At 43.9% G+C, this 22,836-nt stretch overlaps 1 protein-coding gene across 1 annotated transcript in view; it reads right to left on the reverse strand.

The window, feature by feature from the left end:
• Window positions 1-22,836, reverse strand: part of LOC126234828 (reversion-inducing cysteine-rich protein with Kazal motifs) — a 383,413-nt gene that overhangs the window by 66,178 nt on the left and 294,399 nt on the right. The window contains exons 6-7 of the mRNA XM_049943570.1: window positions 10,200-10,398; window positions 5,274-5,407 (exon numbers count right to left, since the gene is read on the reverse strand). Of these exons, the coding sequence (XP_049799527.1) occupies window positions 5,274-5,407; window positions 10,200-10,398 (333 nt within the window). The remainder of the gene's footprint in view (window positions 1-5,273; window positions 5,408-10,199; window positions 10,399-22,836) is intronic.

The following is a 22,836-nucleotide window of genomic DNA, read 5'->3' on the forward strand; positions in this document are numbered from 1 at the left end:
AATAAAAGACATATCGACATTGGCTGCATTTCAAAGACGTAAACACGGTACCCAAAATTTGTCCAAATTTACCTTCTTCTTCAAAACTTTCTTTCTGAATCATCTGTTTATTTTAGGCCAGTTAATAGATCTCTTGCTTTCACGAAGTTTGGCTCTTTAATGAACGATAAAATTTATATATCTCTTCTGAAACAGAATTAAATTCAATGATTAGTGCCTCGTAGCTTTTATTGTTTAATTTCATTTAACGGAATATAGCCGGAAACTCATACAGCTAGTTACATTTACTTAGCCCGCCCAGTTAGCCGTGCGATCTAAAGCCGTCGGCACACGGACCGTGCAACCGAACGTTGAGCGTTGAGCGTGCCGAGTTGCTGACGTCATAGCGTGGAATAGCACGTTCGGGAGTCTTTCCGAACGTGCAGAGCAATATCTGGCATGTCAGATATCTGAGCGTGCGTCTGAGCGTTGACCAATGAGGGAACAACGCCACCTACGTCACACGCACGCCGTCTCCCTTCAGTACAGAGTTGTGAGGCGCCACATTGGCATTCGTTTCAAGCCTATATGTATATATGCCGTTTCTGAGCACCAGCAAATTGAGAATCACTGGAAAACTCGTTGTTAACTGTGTGATTCGTTCCAATAAATTAATGAGAAACATCATATTCGTGGCAAAAGAATTATTGCAACTTCCATATTATGAGAGTAGGCTATTTGAAGGCAGCGACACACTGAAGATCCACCCAAAACGCATTGTTCTTGGTAAAATTTGTTATAATTAAATTTCAATTAGTAACATAATTATCTACGATTAGCGTTTTTAGCAATACGTAAGATAGTATAACTGAATACAATGAACGTATTGTTGGTTTAGCGTAATGAGTAGCGTCTCTGCCCGTAATGAGGTTTTGTTGAGGCGGTGGTTCGCGTCGTAACACTGCCAATTTTTTTCCTAACATTCGCGTTTTTATTAGGTTCTGATACTTCATTATTAGTTTAATATAAGTATATGATATAATATTTGATTAAGTTCACCTTTTTTTGAGGGGCGACTTTGTTCGATTGGCTTAATTTAACCTACAGGACAGCTTGCGCTACTTGTATAAAGATATTTTGCTCCTTTTTCTTTTAGGCTTTGTAATTCACATGTTGCAAGGATTCTGCTACTGGGTAGGAACAGTGATCAAGTAAGACTGACTGACCTTGGGGTTTTACTACAATGTGGGAATGATGAAATAATGTTTATCTTATGCGGAGAAATGTTCCAAATTTGTACCGCACTGTTTGTAATGGGACTTTTGTAAGTCTGTGTCCTTACTGCTTGGACATAGTACTTTCCTTTTCGTGGACGATGGAGGAAATGTGCGTTTTAATAGAGCTAATGTGGGAATTTTACGCGCGCCCGTTGAGTGAACAGTGTGATTTACGAACTAGAAACATCCCTCAAACTGCCGCTGCAGTGCGTTGCGATCGCGTATACCACTTTGGGACCCACGTACCGTTTGCACAAGTCGCATCGTTCCTGAGCGTTCAGCAGCACGTTGAACTGGGCACGCACAACGTTAACGTTCGACAGCACGGTCCGTGTGCCGACGGCTTAACGCACTGCTTTCCGGGCGGGAAGGCGTGCCGGTCCCCGGCACGAATCCGCCCGGCAGACTGGTGTCGAGGTCCGGTATGCCGGTCAGTCTGTGGATGGTTTTTAGGGCCATTTTCCATCTGCCTCGGCGAATGCTGGCTGGTTCCCCTTATTCCGCCTCAGTTACACTGTGTCGTCGATTGTTGCGCAACCACTTTCTCCACGTACGCGTACACCACAATTACTCTACCACGCAAACATCGCGGTTACTCTCGTCTGGTGTGAGACGTTCCCGGGGTGGTCCACTGGGGGCCTAACCGCACAATAACCCTGGGTTCGGTGTGGGGCGGCGGTGGGGTGAGTGGACAGCTGTTGCCTGTTGCGGGGTTGTGTACCACTGGGGGCTACGGCGTGGACGAAGCCTCTCCGTCGTTTCTAGGTCCCCAGTTCCGTGCAATACAATACATTTACTTAACAGCCTACAAACATGATATACGCCCTATGTATTGCATTACATATTGTAATCAAACAACATTTTTAATATTACTCACTCACTCACACACACACACACACACACACACACACACACACACACATTGTAGAGTTATAACTTGTGGAATCCACGCTCCCTTCGATTCTTATGTGAGAGGTATCTTGATTTGTGGTATCTCTTAATGATCCAAGTCTGTAAATATAGTACCTGATTAACACTAATTCTGTTCTGGTAACTTTTTCTACGATGATAATAAGGGACTGTGCAACTTGTAGTGTTCCCGCAAAGCACTGATTAAGGCGAATTGATTCGGGTAGCCCGAAAAAAGGAAAGTCTTCTCTAAACGTACACAGGAGAAAAGTAGCCAGGCCAGTAGGATGGAAATACTAGTTGAAAGTCCCCATGGTTCAAGCTAATCGTCGTCAGCTTGGCCTGTCCTCATATCTATGACAAGACAGTAGCGTGGTGTACACGGAGTGTCAAGGAGATGTTCCGACAAACCTTGAGGGGTTGTAGAGGGTGTCTTCAGAAACAAATCGAGGATAAAAATCCGAGCCCGGAAACGCCGTCCAACGATGCTACAAAGCATTGAAGTTATGGCGCCGGCGCCTGCAACCAGGCACCCCTTCGGCAGGAAATGTGACTTTGTACCTGATGGTCCGTAGGCGGAACTCTCGCAATGTTGTTTATTATTCATTGATCGCGATTGATTGCCAAGGCAGCCAGTGGAGAAAATGAAGCTAGCTGTTGCTCCGACAACTTCGATTATCTGTTCCCTTGATGGATGATACTGTTGTTTCGGACATGGGTTTCCATTGGAGGCTATAAAGCGTTAGAGGAGAAAAATAAAGTGCAGACCGAGACCCGTGTCCGAAACAGTCATCCAGCAAGGCAACAGAGCATTGTATTCGTTGGAGACAAGACCTTTCTACGTAGTATCTACCTCAACCTTCTGCCATGGTGATCGTTGCAATCAGTCGCAACCACTGAATGACACACAACACTGCGAGGCTTTCGCCTACCGTCCATTACCGTACAAAGTCATGTTTGCTGCCGAAGGGGTCGCCTTGTGGCAGGCGCCGGAGCTTATAACTTCGACGCGTTGTACAGTCGTTAAATGGCGTTTCCGGACAAGAATTTTTGTCACCGATTTGCTCCTCAACACTCCCTCTAAAACCCCTCGAAGTCTGTCGCAAAATTTCTGGAAGACACTATATTGCTGCTTATGCTCGTCTACATCGACATGACTACTCTGCAATTCACATTTAAGTGCTTGGCAGAGGGTTCGTCGAACCACAATCATACTATCTCTCTACCATCCACTCCCGAACAGCGCGCGGGAAAAACGAACACCTAAACCTTTCTGTTCGAGCTCTGATTTCTCTTATTTTATTTTGATGATCATTCCTACCTATGTAGGTTGGGCTCAACAAAATATTTTCGCATTCGGAAGAGAAAGTTGGTGAATGAAATTTCGTAAATAGATCTCGCCGCGACGAAAAACGTCTTTGCTGTAATGACTTCCATCCCAATTCGCGTATCATATCTGCCACACTCTCTCCCCTACTACGTGATAATACATAACGAGCTGCCCTTTTTTGCACCCTTTCGATGTCCTCCGTCAATCCCACCTGGTAAGGATCCCATACCGCGCAGCAATATTCTAACAGAGGACGAACGAGTGTAGTGTAAGCTGTCTCTTTAGTGGACTTGTTGCATCTTCTAAGTGTCCTGCCAATGAAACGCAACCTTTGGCTCGCCTTCCCCACAATATTATCTATGTGGTCTTTCCAACTGAAGTTGTTCGTAATTTTTACACCCAGGTACTTAGTTGAATTGACAGTCTTGAGAATTGTACTATTTATCGAGTAATCGAATTCCAACGGATTTCTTTTGGAACTCATGTGGATCACCTCACACTTTTCGTTATTTAGCGTCGACTGCCACCTGCCACACCATACAGGAATCTTGTCTAAATCGCTTTGCAACTGATACTGGTCTTCGGATGACCTTACTAGACGGTAAATTACAGCATCATCTGCGAACAACCTAAGAGAACTGCTCAGATTGTCACCCAGGTCATTTATATAGATCAGGAACAGCAGAGGTCCCAAGACGCTTCCCTGGGGAACACCTGATATCACTTCAGTTTTACTCGATGATTTGCCGTCTATTACTACGAACTGCGACCTTCCTGACAGGAAATCACGAATCCGGTCGCACAACTGAGACGATACCCCATAAACCCGCAGCTTGATTAGAAGTCGCTTGTGAGGAACGGTGTCAAAAGCTTTCCGGAAATCTAGAAATACGGAATCAACTTGAGATCCCCTGTCGATAGCGGCCATTACTTCGTGCGAATAAAGAGCTAGCTGCGTTGCACAAGAACGATGTTTTCTGAAACCATGCTGATTACGTATCAATAGATCGTTCCCTTAGAGGTGATTCATAATGTTTGAATACAGTATATGCTCCAAAACCCTACTGCAAACCGACGTCAATGATATAGGTCTGTAGTTCGATGGATTACTCCTACTACCCTTGTTAAACACTGGTGCGACCTGCGCAATTTTCCGATCTGCAGGCACAGATCTATCGGTGAGCGAGTAGTTGTATATGATTGCTAAGTAGGGAGCTATTGTATCAGCGTAATCTGAAAGGAACCCAATCGGTATACAATCTGGACCTGAAGACTTGCCCATATCAAGCGATTTGAGTTGCTTCGCAACCCCTAAGGTATCTACTTCTAAGAAACTCAAGCTAGCAGCTGTTCGTGTTTCAAATTCTGGAATATTCCATTCATCTTCCCTGGTGAAGGAATTTCGGCAAACTGCGTTCAATAACTCCGCTTTAGCGGCACAGTCGCCGGTAACAGTACCATCGTGTCTGTTAAGAATTTCAAGGCTATGCACAGCTGGAAACCCTCTAGTACACTTGTTCCACCACGACATGTCTTTTTCGCCTACTCACCTATCATTCATTGGGTGGGACGCCGGAATGCGCCTATATGCATACCAGACAAATTAGTTACTTTGATTATTTTCGAGCACAAAAAGAGACAAAAAAGTGAGTTACATAGTAGTCACTAGGACTTGCTCATGATGAAATTTAGTCGTCAGTATTTTGCTTATAATAGTTCTAATCCAAGTGGCACATTATTTTGACTATTGAGAGCTGCACTCGCCGCAGCGCACTCACATGGGGTAGCGGCTCGCCGCAGCCCGCCTCCTTCAGGCTGTCCACGATCTCGAGGCCCACGTTCTCGGTGCGCAGTATCCGCCGACAGGCGTCTCGGCAGTCTGTCGTTGAGGCTCTGTCGCAGCAAGGAACGTCTGCATATTAAAAAAAAAAAAGAGGCTGATTATTCGCCGTATGTGATCATAGGACCAACAATTTAAAAATGCAGTAGCAGGTGAATGTGTTGGTTTATACCAAATGTTCGTAATGTTAATTTTCACTAATTGTTTAGTCTACAGTAAATATCGATTTGACAACAGTCATGCTAAGAAAGTACAATAAAATTCGCCAAGAAGTTTCCCAGCTTTTGGTCACAAGACAGTTGCGTGTCTGACAAAGGATAGGAGTCTGGTCGGGGAGAGGGATCGGAGAACTGACTGAATGTTGTTGTAGGCACCAAGTGCCTCACCTTAAAGCCATTCATCTTCTAGGGCCATAGTTCAAGGGATGTATTCGAAAAGCGGACCATTCATTAAATATCACCAAATTTCGATGTGGCGAAATATTCGAGCGTATATGGTGCTGGAATGGCACGTTTGGAGACTTAGATTTGATACAGTTAATGTGATATTTTTATTTTACTGTCTTTTCCACTTCAAAATCAGTTGGTGTATAATAGCTGATTGCTTGTTCCATTGATCAGTCGCACGGTACGGTAGCCGTTATGATGTGGAACGTGTCAAGTGCACAAGAAATGCACAAATGAAACAAGATCTTTATATATATATATACAGAGTTAAGGATTAATATTTCTGTTATTTACCCCATTCCCTTAAATGGCACAAAATGCATATACTATATTTATAAATTTATTTATTCCTGTTCAAGAATTCATCTATGGTATAGAAGGAGTTGCCAAGGAGATATGATTTCAGTTTATTTTTGAAGCTATTACTGCTGTCTGTCTGACATTTCATTTCATCTGGTAATTTGTCGAAAATTTTTATACCAGCATATTTTACCCCTTTCTGTGCCATAGATAGATTGAGTAAAGGATAGTATAAGTCTTTCTTTTTTCTGGTATTATAATCATGAATGTCACTGTAGTTTTCAAACTGCTCCATGTTGTTGAGAACAAATTTCATTAGTGAGTAAATGTACTGTGAGGCTGTTGTAAGAATTCTCAATCTTTTAAAAAGATGCCTACAAGATGTGCGACTATGAACCTCACACATTATTCGAACCACTTTCTTTTGAACAGTGAATACGTTTTGTGTAAATGTTGAGTTACCCCAAAATATTATTCCGTATGACATCAGAGAGTGAAAGTATGCAAAGTATGTTAGCTTACTAATCGTTATATCCTCAAAATTGGCAATTAATCTGACTGCAAAAGTTGCTGAACCTAGTCGCTTTAGAAGATCCAAAATAAGAATTTCTCAATTAAGATTCTCATTCATGTGAACACCCAAAAAGTTAGTATGCTCTACCCTGTCTACTGACTTCTGTTGATGTGTTATATTTATTGAAGGAACTGTGCTTTTTGCAGCAGAAAATTTTATGTACTGTGTTTTTTCAAAGTTCAAGCAGATTTGTAGAAAACCAATTAATGACTTTTCCAAAGACCTTATTTGTATCATTTTCAATTGGAGTTTCCTTTACCGGATTAATAATGATGCTTGTATCATCAGCGAACAGTGTCAGTTCACCTTCCTGTTTCAGATAGGAAGGGTGGTCGTTCACATACATCAAGAACAGAAGGGGAGCCATGACTGAACCCTGTGGAACATCTAATGTAATTTCACCCCAGTCAGCTGAAGTGGCGAACTTATTTAAATCATTTGACCCATATAAGGAACCTTTTTGCTTCCTGTTCTGTAGGTACGACTTAAACCACTCATATGCTATTCCATTTATACCATAGAACTGTAATTTCTGTAACATAATGTCATGGTTCACACAATCAAATGCTTTGGAAAAGTCACAGAAAATTCCTATTGGTGACATTTTACTATTTAAAATAGTATATTGCTGTCTCAATGGAACAGCATTTTTGAAATCCGAACTGTGATTTACTAAGTATCTCATTACTGTTGAGATGGCTAACCACTCTTTAGTACATTACTTTCTCGAAGACTTTTGAAAATGCTGTAAGCAAAGATACTGGCCGATAATTATTGACATCCGTGGCGTCCCCCTTTTTGTAGAGCGGCCTGACAATGGCATATTTTAACCTGTCTTGGAAAATACCTTGAGTTAATGATGCATTACATATGTGACTCAAAACATCAGCTGTAATTGTTCCACATTGTTTTAATATCTTATTAGAGAAGTCATCTACTCCAACAGAACATTTACTTTTCAAAGATTTAATAATTTTACTTATTTCACAAGAGGTTGTTAGGTGGAACTTAATGTGACTAATTTTTTTTTCAAAACAGACTCTTCCATGTACTGCCTGGTTTTTTCTTTTGAACTGTTCTCGACAATTTTTTCTCCTACACTTAAGAAATGGTTGTTAAATACACTAGCTACTTGTGTACTGTTGGTTAGGATGGTCTCGTTTTCCTTAATAGTAATACTACCTACTCCAGTGGTTACTTATATGGAGATACGCAGATTCATGGCTGCAATTGTTTAATCGCTTCATGTGTTGCAAGCGACCATTTGCTTTTACTTTATCATTATTCTTTCTCTCTCTTCCGGTGACGAAGATACGGAGAGAAACATATACTACTTTTTCAAAGGTATCTGGACATTTGTTAGTGGAGATTAATATAGGAGTGTCTACCTCTCTTATTTATGACGGCTTGAACTCTGCTGGGAACGCTTTCAATGAAGAATCTATTTTTCTGTGGAAGAATGGAAAACATTTTTCCCCGAGAGCCGAAACTAGAGAAGGTAGTGTTGTTGGACTCTGCGGGCTAGAGAGATGTCGACGTTCTTCATCCCAAACGTCATCATTGGATTCAGGCCGGTCTATTTCAAGAATGCTACTGGTCACAAACGATTACCTCACAGACGATGCTTTCTGACAGACTGCACTGCCCATGTTCATTCAACAATCATCCTCTCTGAAATGTTCCTCAACTATACGCAATGCACAATACAGTAAAATGTGTTCATATCCTTCCACGTTGCGCGTTTCCTTAAGCACAACAACGTGACTACAACCTATTCACGAATAACAGTCCCGTATTTTAACACCACTCCTTCCATAGTTTGCTGCTTGCACTACATATGCCGCTGGGTAAACTTCTCTACGTTATCGCTAAAACCAACCGTTCCGTCGGATTTCTGCAGGTAAAGCGCGACTCACCACTCCAGATCGCTTGTTTCTAGTCTTTTATTGTCCCGAGACGCAGGTCTTTAAACCACCTCAAGTTTCAATTAGGGATGACTTCAGAAATGTGTGGCTTGTCAGAATCTACTCCATCGCTGTACCACTTTTATTTTAACCCCTTACGCACGGTCATTGTGCTATCTGGACCGCTTTTAGGCCTTTTGAACTGACGACTGATTCATTCTGCTGACTTCATGCGACTGTCTACAACCACCCACGGTCCCTGTCCGTCAGTACACTAGGCTTACAGTCACCTCCCTTGCACTTGCACTGAGATGACAAGAGTCGTGAGATACCTCCTAATATCGTGTCGGACTTCTTTTTCCACTCCTTAGTGCAGCAACTCGACATGGCATGGGCTCAGCAAGTCGTTGGAAGCCGCTGCAGAAATATTGAGCCATGTTACCTACATAGCTGTCCATAATTGACAATGTGTTCCCCGTGTAGGATTTTGTGCACGAACTGACCTCTCGATTGTATTCCATAAATGTTCGATAAGGTACACTTTGCGCGATCTGGGTGGCCAAATCATTCGGTAGAACTGTACAGAATATTCTTCAAACAAATCGCGAACATGAAACTTCCTGGCAGATTAAAACTGTGTGCCGGACCGAGACTCGAACTTGGGACCTTTGCCTTTCACGGGCAAGTGCTGTACCAACTGAGCTACCCAAGCACGACTGACGCCCCATCCTCACAGATTTACCTCTGCCAGTACCTCGACTCCTACTTTCCAAACTTAACAGAAGCTCTACTGCGAACCTTGCAGAACTAGCACTCCTTTCTTTCAGGAGTGCTAGTTAGTGTTGTTAGACCTGTTCTTGCAACAGGAAGGTGGTGTGTTGCTCAAACAGCATAATGGTCACGCACACACTGCCTGTAAAACCCAACTTGTACTGCAAGACGTGTAGCAGCTTCCCTGGCCAGAACGATCTCCGAACGTGTCTCCAATTGAAGATGTGTGGGATATGATGGGACGAGAAGTGCCTCATGCGACTCTTCAACCAAGAACTCTTGCAGAACCACGTGAACATGTCGATGAGGCGTGGTATAACGTATCCGAGGCCAGTGCTCGCCATCTGTACTATCGACTGGATGCCAATGTCAGCGCCTGCATTGCCGCCAGTGGAGTCTACACCACGTACTACCTTGGAACTGCTTGCGCTATTAATCCGTAAATGTAATATCATATCATATACTCCATATGCACTTTTGCAACAATAAATCTTGAGTGAATTGGATACATCTAAAAGGGTGCACTAAGTTTTTTCTGGCAATTTATGTATGATATGAATAATAATTAACATATGAAAATGTGTTGGTGGGTTACCATGCAAACATGATGATGTTAATTAAAAAGGTTGCGACCTAATAAACGTGTCTTTTTACAGCTGTGGAGCAGGTAAAGATCAAGATTAGACTTAAGCCAATGTTTCAAAATGTTTATGAAATACGACACGGTTACTGTACAGCAGAAATCAGCCACACCCTACAAGCTGTCGAGCAAGCCGAATTGCGACAGTTCTCGGACCTGATTTAAATTATTCAGGTAGTTGGGCTCAGATTGCATAGCAGTTAAAAAGAAGACGACTGGCGCTACTCACAGTTTCTGGGGTCTATGGTGGGCGAGGCGGCAGCCTGCTGGCGGACGCAGGAGAGGACTCGCGGGCTGTGCTCGGCGCACGCGTCGTCCAGCAGCTCCTGCGGGGGCGCGTGGGCGCCCGCCCCCCTGGCGCGGAAGACAGCGCGGCACGCCTCGCGACAGGCCGGCGTCCGCCCCGAGCCGCAGCACTCGTCCCCCGCCTGCAACACGGGCCGCCTCAGCGCCTCCACACCTGCTGCCGTCTCGCCGTCACCGGCGCACAAACCGTACAACTACACTCGTGCACCGAGCAGGTCCCAGCCCGCCAAGCCTGTGTTCTGCGGCCTCTGGCCAAGTCTGGGTGGCTCGCGAGACAGTGCAGCTGACGCAGTCTATTGTCCTCTGGTCAAGTCTGGGTGTCTCGCGAGACAGTGCAGCTGAGGCAGTCTATCGTCCTCTGGTCAAGTCTGGGTGTCTCGCGAGACAGTGCAGTTGAGCCAGTCTAACGTCCTCTGGTCAAGTCTGGGTGGATCGCGAGACAGTGCAGCTGAGGCAGTCTATCGTCCTCTGGTCAAGTCTGGGTGTCTCGCGAGACAGTGCAGCTGAGGCAGTCTATCGTCCTCTGGTCAAGTCTGGGTGGCTCGCGAGACAGTGCAGTTGAGCCAGTCTAACGTCCTCTGGTCAAGTCTGGGTGGATCGCGAGACAGTGCAGCTGAGGCAGTCTATCGTCCTCTGGTCAAGTCTGGGTGTCTCGCGAGACAGTGCAGCTGAGGCAGTCTATCGTCCTCTGATCAAGTCTGGGTGGCTCGCGAGACAGTGCAGCTAAAAAATGGTTCAAAGGGCTCTGAGCACTATGGGACTCAACTGCTGAGGTTATTAGTCCCCTAGAACTTAGAACTAGTTAAACCTAACTAACCTAAGGACATCACAAACATCCATGCCCGAAGCAGGATTCGAACCTGCGACCGTAGCGGTCTTGCGGCTCCAGACTGCAGCGCCTTTAACCGCACGGCCACTTCGGCCGGCCACAGTGCAGCTGACGCAGTCCATTGTCCTCTGGTCAAGTCTGGGTGTCTCGCGAGACAGTGCAGCTGAGGCAGTCTATCGTCCTCTGATCAAGTCTGGGTGGCTCGCGAGACAGTGCAGTTGAGCCAGTCTCTCGTCCTCTGGTCAAGTCTGGGTGGCTCGCGAGACAGTGCAGTTGAGCCAGTCTATCGGCCTCTGGTCAGGTGTGGGTGGCTCGCGAGACAGTGCAGTTGAGCCAGTCTATCGGCCTCTGGTCAGGTGTGGGTGGCTCGCGAGACAGTGCAGTTGAGCCAGTCTATGACAAACAGCAAACAGTCGTGGAACCCTACAGGGGCATAAAACTGAACTTTTTTTTTTTTTGTCATCAGTCTACTGACTGGATTGATGCGGCCCACCATGAATTCCTTTCCTGTGCTAACGTCTTCATCTCAGAGTAGCACTTGCAACCTACGTCCTCAATTATTTGCTTGACGTATTCCAATCTCTGTCTTCCTCTACAGTTTTTGCCCTCTACAGCTCCCTCTAGTACCATGGAAGTCATTCCCTCACGTCTTAGCAGATGTCCTATCATCCTGCCCTTCTCCTTATCAGTGTTTTCCACATATTCCTTTCCTCTCCGATTCTGCGTAGAGCCTCCTCATTCCTTACCTATTGACAGCTACAGCGATTCTAGTGCTCCTAGCAGCTAGCCTGTAATAGCAAAAGAACAGTGTGCTATGAACTGCGAAATTTCTTCTTTTTAATGCTGTTATTTCCTTCATTCTCAGTCACTAAATGGGGCAGCAATTTGTCCAACATGAATAGGAAAATGAAATTAAACTAACGACCTACCACCTGCTTATGTCACATCTGTTTTGTACAAGGGTTGGAACTTAAATAATGGCAACTTCCGGTTGATCAAAAAGTCAGTATAAATTTGAAAACTGAATAAATCACGCAATAATGTAGATAGAAAGGTACAAATTACCACACATGCTTGGAATGACATGGGGTTTTATTAGAACCAAAGAAAAATACAAAAGTTCAAATAATGTCCGACAGATGGCGCTTCATCTGATCAGAATAGCAATAATTAGCATAACAAAGTAAGACAAAGCAAAAATGATGTTCTTTACAGGAAATACTGAATATGTCCACCATCATTCCTCAGCAATAGCTGTAGTCGAGGAATAATGTTGTGAACAGCACTTTAAAGCATGTCCGGAGTTATGGTGAGGCATTGGCGTCGGATGTTGTCTTTGAGCATCCCTAGAGATGTCGGTCGATCACGATACACTTGTGACTTCAGGCAACCCCAAAGCCAATAATCGCCCGGACTGAGGTCTTGGGACCTGGGAGGCCAAGCATGACGAAAGTTGCGGCTGAGCACACGATCATCACCAAACGACGCGCATCTGTCGGATATTTTGTGAACTTTGTTGTTTTCGGTTCTAATAAAACCCCTTGTCATTCCAAGAATGTGTGTCAATTTTTACCTCTCTATCTACATTATTCCGTGGTTTATTAAGTTTTCAAATTTATACTGATTTTTTAATCACCCTGTATTTATTCACAACCGATGTGGAAGGCGTAGTATACCGTTAGCAGAGCCTGTTGTAACACCTCGGTTCAGTTCACAGTGATAAAAGCTATAGAAAGAATAATTTAAAATTAAGAATAGAATTTTAGAGGGGAAAATCGTATATCCGCAAGTAGTCTAACGTCTAAGTACAGCAAAGCCACGGAAGCTCCGTGATGGAGAAGGCACTGACGTTAAACTCTATAAAAAGGCCTGATATTCATTATTGCCGCCTTTTTTCCTTGATTGTTTCGTTAAAGGGCGGGGAACCCGTGTCAGTCAGCAAGACAATAATTAGATTGGACTTTATCGTGTTCAGATTCACGATAAACTGTTAGAATATTACGGAGATTAAAAGTGATGTAGTGTACGATCTCTGACTGTTGGTAGCAACGGAGTATTAAGGGGATTTTAGGACTTTAGTGCTAGATTGGAACTTTACGGACATGTAGACGACTGAAACTCAAATTATCTACTGATACGAGTGAATTCAGAGGTACCGGTATTCAGGTATTAACGTGTGGACTTTTGTAAGTGTCGTGTGCCGTTAGTTGCGAATCTGGACGTAGAGCGCGTGCATATCGGCATTTGCGGACTACTTAGATTCATCCAGGCTAGGAACCTTTTAAACAGACCATCATCCATCACCATCTTAATCTTTGAATATAGAGTGAAAGTGAAATACAAGAGTGTTGTACTTATTTCATTTACCTAGTACTAATCAGTGAAGGTTGTACGGAACCAAAGCTATTCAGCAGTAAGTCAGTACCATCTAGCGGAAAACGTACGCATTAACTAGCACGCTAACTGAAGTGAACGTTTACGTGTTTTACGGACTGCTTAATATGAACTTTTGTGACTCTTAGGCGGGCAAATTGCTAAATAAAAGCAATATTTATAAGACTCGCAGTAATAGCAAAACACAAGGCCCGCACCTCATCGGAGAGTCGTCGCTTTCACGTCGGGAAGTAAAGCCGGAAAACCTACCGACGGTACGTATCTACGAGGAGACGTCGACGTGGAGTACCTAAAAAGGGAATCACAAGAGAGTTAGGGATGCTTTACTGTTCCGTTGATGGTGCGAATGGAGCGGTCTGCTGCCTGTCGAATCTCTGAAAAAGTTCTGAAGCGAATGCCATGAAGCCAAAACTGAAGCGTCAAACCAACGTCGCCGCGAAAGGCGAAGGTGCGTCAGAGCCCCAGTATGGTGAAAGTTATGGTAATTCTCGTGTACGACTGTGACGGTGTTATCCTAACGCATTACGTTCCTCCTCGGTAGACCGTCAATGCACAGTGGTACTGTTCGTTTTTGGAGCATCACCTCCAACCAACTTTGCGAAAGAAGCGGCGACACTTTCTGTGCAACCCACCCATCATTTTGCACGACGATGTGTGGGCCCGTACAGCGCAAGCTGTGGCTGCTCTGTTCGATCTATGGGACTGGAAGTACTCTACAATCCACCATACTCCCCAAACTAAGACTAAGTCCGTGTAGTTTCGATTTGATTCCGAAGATGAAGGAATCACTTCGTGGCATTCGCTTCACAACTTTTCCAGAGATTCGACAGGCAGTAGACCGCTCCATTCGCACCATCAACAGAACATGCTCTGCTAACGGTATACTACGCCTTCCACATCTCTGGCGACGGGCTCTACACAACGCTGGTGACTACTTTGAAGGACAGTAACAGGTGCAAACATGTAACTCTTTTGTAGCGGTTGTGAATAAATAGTTGCCATTGTATAAGTTCCAACCCTCGTACATAATACTCTCTTGCATCGATTACAACCAAATTTTGCACAGGAATATCAGGCCTCACTGGTATCAGCATTGTGGCGTTTACAACATCCTAATTCCAATACAGAGATACAGGTAGAAACGTATTTTTGCAGCTCCTGGTGTATAGGCTGTCCTATATGACAGGCATATGTGGGAACAGTACCAGACTGCCAAATAAATCTGCTGTGCAGGACAGCCTACGTGGCATGAGCTAGAATCAGTGTTTGCGGACCCTGACGTGTAGGCTGCCCTGAATGGCATGTGTGTTGCGTTGCGTAGTACCGGTTTGCTTTATCGACCTGCTTTGCATGGTGGCTTATACACAAAAGGCAAATATATGAATTTCAAGGTCCTGATGTTTAACCTCCGCTGCATCACTAGTGCATTGTGGGAAAAGTATCACCCTGCTTTACTGAAATGTATTGCAGGGGCTACAATTCCCGAAGAATATCGCTGGGGATAGATTGAGACTAATGGAGTGGAAACTGGACAGAGCAAGAGAAGTAGGAAATGGAGAGAGTGAGAAGGGGGGGGGGGCGGAAGAGGAAGCAGGTATGGATGAGTCAGGAGGAAGATGGGCAGGGTTGTGGGCAGATGGAAAAGGGAGAGGGGGATGAAGAGACAGAGAGTGGGGGAGGGGCATATAGTCAGAGGAAGGAGTGGAGGAAATGAACAAAGAGAAGTGGGATATTGGAGACGAAAAGACAGTGAGTGGGGAGAAAGAGACGAAAAGACAGTGAATGGGTAGTATTAGATAGACAGATAAATGAGGGAGGATGAGGTGGAGACAGGGATGGCGAGATGGAAGTGTGTTCAATATGTGTCGAATGCATATGAAAGTGAAGCTGTAGGACAAAGAATAATAATAATAAAATCTGAGTGCAATGTAATACAAGCTGTAAATTTCACAGCAGCTGAGTCGTAATCATATAATCAGAAATTCCTCAAGAACAGAAACGAATTGCAACCAGGTGGTTTTAATATCAAAAGGAACTGGTTACGCGTATATTGATGTCCTTGCCACGTACTTTCTGATGATCTGTGCTGATTGTAGTACGTTTCAGACTCCCTGCAGTACACTTTAAACTAGACAAAACTTTTACTACTATATTCTTTGACTTAGCCGCTATGTCTTCTTATAAGCCTTTTTAGTATTATCGTCGCTTCCACGCCTTGTATATACCTGTTACGTCTATGTCTTCTGCCTCCCAGCTATCAAAATGCATATATCTCTCGAAACGATTATCTTTCTTGGCTGTAACATTTAGTCCTCCTTGTGCCCACCTGTGCTGCTTCCTTCTTACTTATGGGCCTATAATAGCTAGCAAATGTTCCATTACATTTAGCACAAGACCCAAATCTTGTTCACTTTTAGCTACCGCTGCTGAATTATGAATACATCGTGTTGTGCTAATTTTCTGTCTTTAACAAACAATAACAGTCCTTTGCTTCCTTCATTTCCTTTTCAAAGTACCACATAAAAATCAGTTGCCTAACATCTTTCCTGGTTTCCTACTGATCGCCGGCCGGTGTGGCCGAGCGGTTCTAGGGGCTTCAGTCTGGAACCGCGCGACCGCTACGGTCGCCGGTTCGAATCCTGCCTCGGGCATGGATGTGTGCGATGTCCTTAGGTTAGTTAGGTTTAAGTAGTTCTAAGTTATAGGGGATTGATGACCTCAGTTGTTAAGTCCCATAGTACTGAGAGCCATTTGAACCATTTTGAACCTACTGATCATTCAAATATTTTAGTATTGACTATTACAACTCTCTTTGAAGGAAGAGAGTTCGTTTCCATTTCTCCCCGTTATCGTCACTACAGAGCCTAAGAAAAGACAGTATTATGTTTCATGGCACACTGTACAACGTCTTTCCGTATTTATAATGCAACAATAAGGTCCCATTTGCATCTTCAAATTGCTGACATACATCAAGCGTTATCAGCGAATTAACATGTGTTCACCAAACGGCGCTTTTTACACTTGAAGATGGCCACCGTGGTCGAAACCGGCTGCGATCGTGACTGTGTCAACATTTGAATAAAACTCTTTAATAAGTCGGACGCCATTTTCTTAGACGAAATGCCTTATACAGGCCAGCCACTTAGCAGCGCTACTGTAGCGAAGCTACAGAAAACGTTGGGAGTTTTACGACACATTGTTTTTGATTCTGGAGCAGCGCAACCAGCCCGGATGGACTGACGCATCTTGCTTCCCCGTCTCTTCCAGAGTCCGGCAGGTTGTGCATTCAGGCTGTTGGGTTCTTCGCCCGTCTGTAGATCATTGTATTTGTCCTCCTGGTATTTCGATTAAATGTACAGAGTATAGTTTTCAGAATGGATTTTCACTCCGCAGCTAAGTTTGTGCTGATCGCAAACTTCCTGGAAGATTAAAACAATGTGTCTCACCGGGATTCGAACCCAGAATCGTTGGCTTTGGTGGTCAAATCTCCGACATTTATGCAGGCCCGGATGGCTCGTATTTGAGCACCCCTTCACTGCACTCAGGAAGAGGGTGTACGACAATGTTTTTAAACATTATAAGCTGAACCGAAAAAGTGGAACAGATTGCTGCTGAAGAAACTGATGATACAATTACAGCAGGGAAGTGAAGCAGGCAAGAAGAAAATGCAGATAAGCACTCTGTACTAGCAGCGCATAGGTGCTAACTTCGGTTGGAGCAAATGCTAGCCGGGAAAGGTCGCAGTCTGGCAGTGACTTATTTATCAGTGGTTTTTGAGTAGTTTGTATGTTGGAAACGTACTATGCATTTGTGAATACTTACGTATTTTTAAGCTAATAGTTATCTTTTTTAAAAAAAGTGTCGGAGAGCAATCACCAACGAAAGGTAAATTTTGTGGGTTCGACTCCCCGTTTGGCACACCATTTTAATTTGGTAGGTACTTTCAAATATTCTTCGGCAGGTTGACTTGTTTCAGTACTTGTTTGAGCTTGCGTGAGTGATCAAGACGCCGATTTCCACCCAATTACAGTATCAACATAGGTGTTTCTCATACTTAAAAGAGTGTGCATGTAAGCAGTAGCAGTTACGCAATGTCTTTACTCAGAGATTCTTAATATGCAAATGGTGCAAAGCAAGAATACACTGAGAGAATTAAAGGCATCGCTACAATTACAATGCCAGGGCTCTCCGGCATTGGAATAGCACCCCAGCGTTGGACGCAACGGGAAAGTCCTGTACCATAGGTGATCTTACATATCTTACAATTATATTTATCCCTGAGACATTTAAGTCTCATTTTATCTACGATAATGATCGAAGCAGCAGAAATGATTTAAAATTTGGGCTGCGGCTCTGGCAATAGTGACAATGTAACGGAAAGTACGCGGAAGTTATAATTTGAAGTTTGTTTTGGGGAGGGCGCTCAACTTGGGTAGTTCGTGCAGCAATGGTAGCCATAGTGCTGTGGTGGTGTAAAGGTTAGCATTTTTGAACGGCAAGCAAGAAAACCTGGGTTCAAGTCCCGGCCACAACATAAATTTTAATTCATTTCTTCTGCTTCGATCATTATCGCAGATTATTCACTTTGGTGTGTAGAATGTATGGCGATATACCATCAGACTTTCGGAAAAATTTCATTCACACAGTTCTCGAGACTGCAAGAGTCAACAAGTGCAAGAAGAGACGAAAAGACAGTGAATGGGTAGTATTAGATAGACAGATAACTAGGGAGGATGACGTGGACGCATCCAAATCGGGGACATGAACAGTACCCAGGGGAATGACGATCAGTTTGGCATAAGGTTCAAATGGCTCTGAGCACTATGGGACTTAACATCTTAGGTCACCAGTCCCCTAGAACTTAGAACTACTTAAACCTAACTAACCTAAGGACATCACACACATCCATGCCCGAGGCAGGATTCGAACCTGCGACCGTAGCAGTCCCGCGGTTCCGGACTGCAGTGCCTAGAACCGCACGACCACCGCGGCCGGCCCTTGGCATAAGGAAAGCTAAATACACCAGACAGGCAGTCCTGATGTTATGGTTGACCATGGAAATAAGACTCAAGAAATATCACGACAAGGTCACAGAATTTGCGATCTGGAAAAAGCGTTAGGCAGTGTCAAATGACGCAAAACGTTCGAAATCCTGAGAGAAATAGGAGTAACCAATGCCGAAAAAATTGGTAGTATACAATATGTACAAGAAACAAGTGGGAACAATGAGTGGCGACCAAGAACACAGTGCTCGGATTAAAAAGGATGTAAGGGAGGGATGTAGTCTTTCGGCCCTGCTATTCAGTCTACACACTGAAGAAGCAATGACACAAATAAAACAGAGGGTCAAGAGTGCAATTAAAATTCAAGGTGAAATGTTATCAATGAGGAGTTTCGCTGATGACATTGCTATCCTCAACGAAAGTGAAGAAGAATTACACGATCTGTCGAAAGAAATGAAGAGTCTAATGAGTACGGAATACGGATTGAGAGCAAATCGAAGAAAGACGAAAGTAATGAGAAATAGCAGAAATGAGAACAGCGAATAACTTAACAACAGAATCACTTACTCCATTTTCTACTGCTACTGATATTACACTACACTTGTCTGACCAGAAATCCGAAATCCTTCTCTTCCTTCCATCTCACTTCACTGACACCCCCCCCCCCTCTCTCTCCACTTCCTGGTATCCAGACAGAAGCGCCTAGAACCTCTCGGCCACATCGGTCGGCAGTGGTGAGAAATATTGAGGCTTGTGGCCATTAGGTGGCTATCGTTCACACTTGCTGTGGTTAAGGTTGTATACAACTGGGATGCCATTAAAAGCTTTGAGGATTATCGTTGAATTTTACACAATCATTTTAGTGATGATTAATCTGGGAAAGACCTGATTTTTCTAGTCTACTTTAACTTTTATCAATGTCAATGTATCTCTCAAAAGTTCTAGGTACATAGAAAACGCAAATCTAAGCATTTTGGAAACTTATGTTGATGTAAAGCAACTTTTTAAGAAAATATGCCAGATAATTTTCTTGGAAGTGGGACACACAAAGATTTGAACTTGTTAGGTACAAATGCTAAAAAATCAAAAGAAAATAATTTAAATAGTTTCCTTTTCACATTATATTCATACTTACTCAAGCATTTCAATATTTCACAGACTATGTGGATTAACTATTCGTCTTTGCACAATCAAAGAAACTAATTTCAGTGAGGTACAAGATGTACAATATTTTGAGTTTCATGTAAAGGAAGATGAACCAAATGATGACTGACTTAGCTCCAGGGTAATTTTGATAAAATCACTCCTTCTGGTAATTATTGTATGAAATTCGTAGCAGTACTTGGTGATTCTAAATGCAAAGAAATTAGTATACAGAATTTGAAATAAATAATTTGTTCTGTTTTGAGTATCCCAGGAGCTAATGCCCCCGAGTGTGTTTTCAGTTATGAACAGTAAGTGGACTGATGTGGGTAACAGAAGGTCTGTTGAACTCATTAAAGCCGAATTGCAAATTGTAGCAAATTCCAGTTAAACATGTAAAGAATTTTTCATATATCTGAAAGATGTCATATTAAGTTTCTTTATGAATGCGCTGTAAATATTTGGAACCATGACGAAATCTTGTCGGTGTTCCATTCTTATTGCTGCGTTCAAATTTCACGACGTTTCGATGAGTGTCATTCTCATCATCTTCTGGCCAAGACGATGTTTTTCGATGGAAAATGATGAGTATGACGCTCATCAGAACGTCGCTGAAATTGAAGGCAGCCACCTCAGGGGAAACCCAAGAAGATTTCATCAGTAGTACACGCCGGGAAAGCCTACGTTTATATTTGTAGCCATGTTTGTACATTCAAGTGTTTTATGTATTTTAAATGTCTGAGAATAAATATTGCATTGGACTCATAGAAGATAAAACTGAAATACAGTAGTAAAAGTTTATAGCGAAGTGTTGGGTCCTGCATGGCACAACATGTTAGCAATTTACATATTCTCCTTTGTTTTCAATTCGAAAACCTGACAACCCAAGGCTCCACTGCCACCACGTCAAAATCACATTTCTGCTGACCTTAAGTTTGCAATCAGATGCAAGGCGCGCCCCAATACGGTAGCCAGGCCGTGGTGGCCCGCTATTTGGGGCGGAGGGGGGGGGGGGGGGGGTGGAGCGCAGAGCTTACCAGCCGAGCAGTGGGACCGGCGGTCTAGCTCGTGGTGGGCTAAGCAGGCTGGAAATTGGACCGTGCAAAACTCTACTCTACACAAAACTTTTCGTTCTTTTTGTGCGTTCCTGTTCCAAGAGTTTGAAACCAGAGTCTTCAAAATGGTTCAAATGGCTCTGAGCACTATGGGACTTAACAGCTGAGGTCATCAGTCCCCTAGAACTTAGAACTACTTAAACCTAACTAACCTAAGGACATCACACACACCCATGCCGGAGGCAGGATTCGAACCTGCGACCGTAGCGGTCGCTCGGTTCCAGACTGAAACGCCTAGAACCGCTCGGCCACAACAGCCGCAGAGGTCTTCCTATCATCAGTGCGGACTGCCCAACATCTCAACAAGGAATGGTGTCCCCTCACAGCTGCGTAACTCGGCGTAAGAACAGTGGTCACCAGAACATCGTAAACGACAGGGACCGGAGACGAGTGTTAGTTCTTGTCAACGACAGTCGACTTCAAATCCGACAAACTGCTGCTTTTAATAACTAAAGCTCGATATAAACCAATTTCCGAGAGAGTTCTAAAAAGCGAATTTCACACAGTGGAGAATTGGAGTACAATATCTTGTACACTCATTGCGACACACAAACATCTACGTCTTCAATGGGCCAAACAAGACAGAAACGGGACAGCAGCAGATGGGAGCCGCGTTGTGCAGTCCGGTAAACGGCGATAGTGCCTCATTTCAGATGGTACAAGGCATTTTTATGAAGTTTATTCACAGTTGTAGAATCTTTCTGACGTTAGCTGCATTAGGTATAAGGATATTACCTACTTAAGACACATGAAAATTTGTGCTGGACAGGGACTAAAACTCAGAATTCTTACTTGTCGTCAGCGTCCGATTATCAAAGCATGCTTCCAGAGCCACGGGAACTTCCTTATGACATACTGTCTACGATCCCAAAGCTCACAATTTTACTTCAGACAGTGTTAAAAAATAAGTATTACAAGTCTCATCAGTCAAAAGGCGATTGTAATAACACGGTTCAATACGTTTGTCTCCTTGAAATCCTGTGACGGGTACACAAGAAAATTCGCGAGCGACGGGGTTGTGTACAGCATGTCATACGGAAGAGTGGGTCGGTCCTGAGAATGTGCTCAGATAGCCGAAGTACGTAAGGCTACCGCTGATGAGAAGTGGGAAATCCGTGTTCAAGTCCCGGTCCACCGGAAGTTTTCATATGTCACCAATAGGTATTACCTTACCTACGGTGCTGCGTGTTTTGCGGCTGTTTTCGTACCATGAGTTGGGCGCACTCATTCAGGTTACTGTGGACGAGAACAGGGAAGTTTATTTCAACATTCTCTGTGACCAAGAGTAACCTTTTCTTTTACATCTTCACCTTGCATGTGGACACTCTTTCTTCCAAAATGACACCAGCTGTGTTCACAGGGATTCAAGTGTATGTGCCTAGCTTGACGAACACTCAGACACCCCATATGATGGCGACTGGTTCGCTATATGGCTGAGAACTACACTACTGGCCATTACAATTGCTACACCACGTAGATGACGTGCTACAGACTCGCATATCTAACCGACAGGAAAAAGATGCTGTGATATGCAAATGATTAGCTTTTCAGACCATTCACATAAGATTGGCGCCAGTGGCGACACCTACAACGTGCTGACATGAGGAAAGTTTCCGACCGATTTCTCATACACAAACAGCAGTTGACCGGCGTTGCCTGGTGAAACGTTGTTGTGATGCCTCGTGTAAGGAGAAATGCGTACCATCACATTTCCGACTTTGATAAAGGTCGGACTGTAGCCTATCGCGGTTGCGGTTTTGTCATATCTCGACATATGTGCTCGCGTTGGTCGAGATCCAATGACTGTTAGCAGAATATGGAATCGGTGGTTTCAGGAGGGTAATACGGAACGCCGTGCTGGATTCCAACTGCCTCGTATCACTAGCAGTCGAGATAACAGGCATCTTATTCGCTTGGCTGTAACGGATCGTGAAGCCACGTCTCGATCCCTGAGTCAACAGATGGGGACGTTTGCAAGACAACAACCATCTGCAGGAACAGTTCGACGACGTTTGCAAGACAACAACCATCTGCAGGAACAGTACGACGACGTTTGCAGCGGCATGGACTATCAGT

This window comes from Schistocerca nitens, chromosome 2 (assembly GCF_023898315.1).
Source record: "Schistocerca nitens isolate TAMUIC-IGC-003100 chromosome 2, iqSchNite1.1, whole genome shotgun sequence".
NCBI lineage: Eukaryota > Metazoa > Arthropoda > Insecta > Orthoptera > Acrididae > Schistocerca > Schistocerca nitens.